The sequence below is a fragment of the Anastrepha obliqua genome, chromosome 1 (genome assembly GCF_027943255.1).
Source record: "Anastrepha obliqua isolate idAnaObli1 chromosome 1, idAnaObli1_1.0, whole genome shotgun sequence".
Classification (NCBI taxonomy): Eukaryota; Metazoa; Arthropoda; class Insecta; order Diptera; family Tephritidae; genus Anastrepha; species Anastrepha obliqua.
Window position 1 is genome coordinate 73,307,381 of NC_072892.1, and position 6,229 is coordinate 73,313,609.

At 37.8% G+C, this 6,229-nt stretch overlaps 1 protein-coding gene across 1 annotated transcript; it reads right to left on the reverse strand.

Moving 5' to 3' along the window:
• Window positions 1-371: 371 nt before the first annotated feature.
• LOC129236380 (organic cation transporter-like protein) lies at window positions 372-5,844 on the reverse strand. The gene is made up of 6 exons (XM_054870737.1): window positions 5,702-5,844; window positions 3,367-3,553; window positions 1,647-1,905; window positions 1,145-1,562; window positions 565-1,071; window positions 372-486 (listed from the first exon to the last, which is right to left on the reverse strand). Exons 1-6 carry the CDS (start codon window positions 5,842-5,844, stop codon window positions 372-374), a joined length of 1,629 nt encoding a protein of 542 aa, XP_054726712.1.
• Window positions 5,845-6,229: the final 385 nt, after the last annotated feature.

The following is a 6,229-nucleotide window of genomic DNA, read 5'->3' on the forward strand; positions in this document are numbered from 1 at the left end:
AAAATTGCTGGAAAGCAAAGAAAATAATCAAATTAACTTTCCTTAATGTTCAGTGTTCATTTATTACTTTTCTCTTAAAAAAATTACGCTACAAACAAAGTTATTTTCTAAATATTTTGTGGTTTACAGTCACGATAGGAACTGAAATTGTTGTTTATGTGTGAAAGTATTATATCTAAGAATTTAAAGTTTAAATATTATACATACACCTAACTTACACATACATAGTTATGCACACACGGCTATATTAAACACTATAATAAAATCAAAAACACTCATCAATAAAAAATAAAATCATTGAATCGGAAATTTAATGTAAATTTTTAAAATTCATAATTTTTAAAGCGATTATTCGCTGCTTTGCTACACTCTCACAGCCTTGTCACCTCCACTTCGTTTTTCTGCTTTTTACTTAAACATGGGAAATAAAACCATTTTTCATCTCGACAGAAATTCTCGCCATCCAGCAGTGTTTCTGGCAATTTCCTACAAAAAGAATCAAAATTTAAAGTTTTCAAATATTTCAAACATTTCGCAATTTCACGAGCGCGTTCGCCAACTCACTGATTCAGCGTCTCCGGCAATAGTAGACACAACGCCGCTCCGATCAACATCAGCACTGCTAAGACAATCGAAGGTAGTGGCTTGAAAAGATTACTCAAATAAATCACATAGGCGCTCAAGAAGCTGAATGCATAGCCCACCACATGCACATTAGCCACGCCACGCCCACGCACGCTAGTCGGTATAATTTCGGCAGCATACTGCGCCTCCGCCTCATACGAAACAATGGCGACATAGCGGCCCAAGCCAATAATACAAGCCACAAAGGTGGCGTGCTCCTTCAAGTCCAGCAGCGCAATCAGTATGCCTGTAGCGGCAGTGATCAAACCGCCCACAAATAGTGAACCACAAGCCATGCCTTTGCGGCCAATACGATTTTGAAGTAAGATTATTGTGAGACCAGCCGGTATGTACGCGATCGACGTGAGTGAGAAGAGTAGGAAGGGCGATGAGCCGAAGCCCTCCATGTTGCGGCTGATAATGTCGTAGGAGATCGTGGTGATCATGCTGTCAAGAAAGAGTGTGAAGAAAAGTAAAATATAATTGCGAACATTTTAAGAAATAGAAAAATAGCACTCACGATTTTATGAATAATACTATGATAAAGGTGCGCAATCGCGGTGTTCTAAAGAGACCCATAAAGGTATCCTTCTCTTCGGTCTCCTTATGCTCTTCAGCCATTTTTTCCTCATAGTGCGATATGAATTGATCGAAAACCGATTCCTCAACTTCCCTCTTATTAAACTTGGCCACTCGCTTAAGACAACGCACAGCGCCTTTATAGTCGCCTTTGGTGGCCAACCATTGCGCGCTCTCGACTATACAAAATGGATAGATGAGCACCAGCAGCGCTGGTAGTGAAGCAATCAGCAAATATTTGCGCCAACTACCCACCCATATGGCGTACCATGGTGACATAACCAGACCGAAGCAGTAGAATAATGCCATAATTATGTTCAATCCAAAGGTGCGCTTCTTCGGGTCCAAATACTCGAAAACTATTGTATAAAAAGGAGCGAAAGTTGAATAAATTATTAAAATACAAGCAATTACTGTTAAGTTAATACTCGTATACTACTCACCCATTATGTAACTGAGATAGAACAAGGTATCGATGCTCATGCCCGAGATGAAGCGACTCGCTGCAAAAGCATGTGGTGTAGTCACGAATGAAGTGATAAAATCACCTGCAGCACCGGTCAGAGTACTCAACATCATCGATGGTAAACGTCCAATTTTATCCGCTAGAAACCCAAATAATATGGTGCCCAATACAGAACCAACATACAAAAAAGATTGGCCAATCGCACCCTTGACAGCATCGTCACAAACCCATTTAAGCTGGAGGTGGAGAGTGAAATGAATTAGTAAAAAATTAGCAATACGAACGGAGGAAAGGGCCGGAGTTTTGAGACCTGGAGGTTGTTTATATAATGTGTATGCGTGGAAGTCATTGATCAAAACCCTTTCACTCAGACTGTTTATGACTTTTTCAAGTTTGCTCTAATCCTCAATCTTCTTGAGAACTTGAAAGCTTGTCTACGTTAGAATAGAGCTACGTTAGAATAGAGCTCAAGCCTCAACCAACAATACATTTATTAAAAGTTTTACCCATTGATAGGAAACTTCTCAACTTTAAGTGTCACTTAACCAAGTTAACTACATAATAAAATTTCATTTTAATTTACAAAAATCGAGAATATTCTTATTACACTGGAGTTCAGAAAAAAAAAAATTTAAATAATTTTATTTAGAATACTACGAGGATAATTTGCTTGTATGCTTTTTTTCTTTACAGGAATAAAAAAAGCACATAAAAGCTTAATTTCGGACCCGTTTTTTGGCCTTTGGCTCGGGACAATATTTTTTGAATGAATTTTTAAGGAAAAAAAAACCGCTAATAGTTTCTCTCACGTAACATTGGGATTGTTACATTGCTTATTTTTTATAAACTAGGACGTTTGTTAACAATATACGAAGCCCTGCAAGCTGCCTCTGAACTACATAGTACATTGTTAAATTAAAAATTGGTTCATGCCTATGTTGCACTCAGATCTGATTTTTTGTTTTGATTTTAAACTCTGAATCAACTGCCTCAATATCAAAACACATTTGCTATAATGGTGATGGTGAAAAGGTCGCTAAATTTGGAGTAGAAAGTACTTTTTTTAAGCATTGCTCCTGCAGTGTTTCACTGACGGCGTAACTCAATTGTTTTGAAATGTAAGAGATTATATATGTATGTGAAAATGTTCTTCCTATTTTTAAGACGTGGTGAATGGGTCAAGTGTCAGGTCCGGAAGAGAGGAGCAAGTGACATAAAAGGAAGAAAACATCTACAAAAGATTAAAAATCGAGACATTTAGTTGAATGGAAAATAAAAACAATTCTGACTCTTTGCTTGTTTTCAGCAAATTCTTCTAAATTTTTTTCCACCATGGGAGTTAACTCCCTCTCCTCTTCTCTTAAGGCATCACACTTGTTAATTATGTCTTGCGTGACGAAGTACTAAAAATGGTCTTTCATTCCCGCAAGTTGGCCCCACTAGTTGGCCGCAAACGGAGTAAAAGCGTCTAAGAAGCAAAAGCATTCGTTATCGGCGGTGTAAAAACACGAAGGTTAACTGTTTGCTTGATTTGAACTATAAGTTTTAGCCAACGAGTTTATTTTTTAATTTCTTTGTCATGCTGAGAGTGTTAAAGGCTATTGTTATTTGGTTGTTTCAAACCCGAAAGCCCAATGGAGGGGCTTGGTTGCGTGCATATCCGTATATAGGTATAAATATTACAGCGTTTGACTTACATCCGTAGTGACGCTTTGATAGCCTTTGTCATATTTAAATATCCAATCTTCGCATTCACCAAAATCCGCTGCAATCGGTGTGCCATTCACAATATCATCCAATAATGTGCACGATGGATTATCGGTTTGTGCGTAGATATCGCGTATTTCCGTGTATGTGAGATTCTCGAGCAGCTCGTGGTGGCACCTGTTGAATTAGAAATTAGTGTAAATTACTTGAACGGGATTTCTTAGTAGTTTTTTTTAGCTAAATACAAGTATATGAATTTATATAAGTAAAAATATTGTTGGTTCGGTTAAAAAATTTGTTGGGGTTTACTTAATAAAAGTCGCTTAACAAACTGGTGTTATGAAGAAACAAATATATTCCCTCTTTTGCCATACTTATGCAAATTAAATTTTGTGTTAATAAAGCAAATATAAACATTTCGTTTATTTGCATAAAATTCGAATTGACACGATTCACAGTTTTGCATTTGTAATTACCACCCGAGTGGCTAACTAGATGAGCAAAGCTAAGCGACCATACGCAAATTTGCTAATGTTAAATAACGACGAAACTTTTTCCTCAGTGTAGGTTAGACTGTTGAAAGTTTAAGTGTTATAACCGGCCCTATTATCCTTGAAGTGTTATTTTGTTATACAAAAACATAATTTTAATGGCTCCTTATATTTTTTCAAGTAATTTAAGGAAAATTAAGAAATTCGACATTTTGTGTCACTTTGGAGACCTTGCATTTCGGTAGGAGCCTCATTCAAGACTTCCTGTACGAATGTTCAGCACTCGGAGACTGTATTTCGTTTTTTTTTAAATCCCTCCTACATGGACCTGAACAAGTAGCCTATTTTCGTATTGTATTGTATTGTATTTTCGTATTTGTATTTCGTTTTTTTTTTTTTAAATCCCTTCTACATGGACCTGAACAAGTAGCCTCGCTAAAAGTGTAGTCAGATGTTTCACTATTCCTATCGACCGCAATATTACATATCAGATATATGTTGTTTTTGTTGTTGTGGCAGCTTAAACATTCCCCATACGTGCTGCTGTGACAGTCCTTGACCGAATATAAATCGGGGTAGTTGCGGTAACGCGGAACCGACTGTCGTGGGAAGGATCACCTACATATATGCAAGATCTACTGACTGCACACCAGGAGCGGCTAAGGCGACTTTCCAATATAAAGGACATATGGATGTGCCTGCTCCGGAGACAGAGACAATTTGCTACATTATTCTCTTCATTCAGACAAAACATGCCTATTGTCGATGGGACCGATGATCATATCCTATGCTTGTTTTCTATAAAATTTGTCGTAAAATAAGGTTTAAAAAGACACAAAATGCTTGAACGGTCAGTTTGGAAATGAAATGCCCGTTTTCCCTTTTTAACTTCTCGGTCAACACTTAGTTCTTAGCAGATATCTGAATTGCACAAATGACCGTTGAAACGTTTTCCACGAGATTCTTCATATGCTTGACTTTTGTACATAGAATTGGATTTGGCATCATTTTATGATCACTAATTCCGATTTCATTATCCGTCTTGAAGCCGCCAGTAAAGCTAGGTTTCCTAAACAGCTTTCAAAAATGGATTTCTGCATCTATGCGGCGCCCAAGAATATGAATGGTAGAGAAGCCCATATCAGTGGCTAAAGTTATATCTGACAAACGCATATCAGTAGCCGACTAGAAATTTTGGTAAGGCGGTGATTAGGCGCAAATAAGGTAGACCGCATTCCAAATTTGCACCTCATAAGGCAGCCAAACTAGGCCCAAATCCCGAAAGGTATCGCCACGCATCTGCCTCATTAGGCGCAGGTTCGAAAAACCGAACTTCAGTAATACTCCGGATGCCCTTCTACAAATCAGTTAGGGATTCCAATTTATGCCTAAGTGAGACACTGCCACAGATTTTCGTGACCACAACCAAATTTGGTATTGTTCTGGCATGCCAATCTTTGTCTTGCCTGGTAAGGTAATAGTGAGGCATGCCTCAGTAAGGCCTGCCTAATTCGGGCCTAACAGATTCTTCGGCATGCCTCACTGTAATTCTAGTCGGGTAGCCGAGTAGAATTGTGCGTGACTCCCAAATGGTTAGTCGAGGTCAATATGCCCTTTGGGGCCTAAAATATTAAATGCTAGACCGCGGTGTTTCTAAAAGCGATCTCTCCTCTACGGTCAGTGGTCGGCATCCAAGGCATTATTAAAAAAAACTTAAAATTTTTAACTAAATTTTGCTTAAGTTAATTTATTTATATTGTAACTATTAATTTGTTACACTTTTCTCTAAACACCCCGCTTAGGGGTATTCACATATTCTGCACTTTTCACTCACCAATGCTCGGGCGTAAAGCTAATTATCGTTTGTGCAAAGTAATGCATTGAGGACATTATATTTGTGTAACCATACACGAGCAACAACAAAAACTGATAACGTCCATAATTTCCACATTTCTCCAGCAACGAATCGAAATCCATTTTGTATTTGTTATAATTTTATTTTCAATTAATTTTTCTAAATTTTTAACAAATTTCTTAACACCTTTGCTTATAACTACTCGGGTATTTGGCAAAAAAATTGTATTTGTCTTGCCGCAGGCGCTTTACCTAATCAGCTGCCGAAAACGTACTAGTAAGTGCAAATTATTGGTTTCAGTTATGATCCATTTGAAAGCGGTCTACAAAATATTTTGGACAGCTCGAACTGTGCACGTTTGGCTCAGCAACGGACTTCTTCTCAGCTCAGCAATTCAGCCTTAGTTTGTTAACCGCTTAGCCGCTATGTTAACCACAAAGAGTATGCAAAGCGCTCATCTAATTCAAAGCGTGTTATATTTTTTTTTTTGTTTCTGCTCTATCCGAA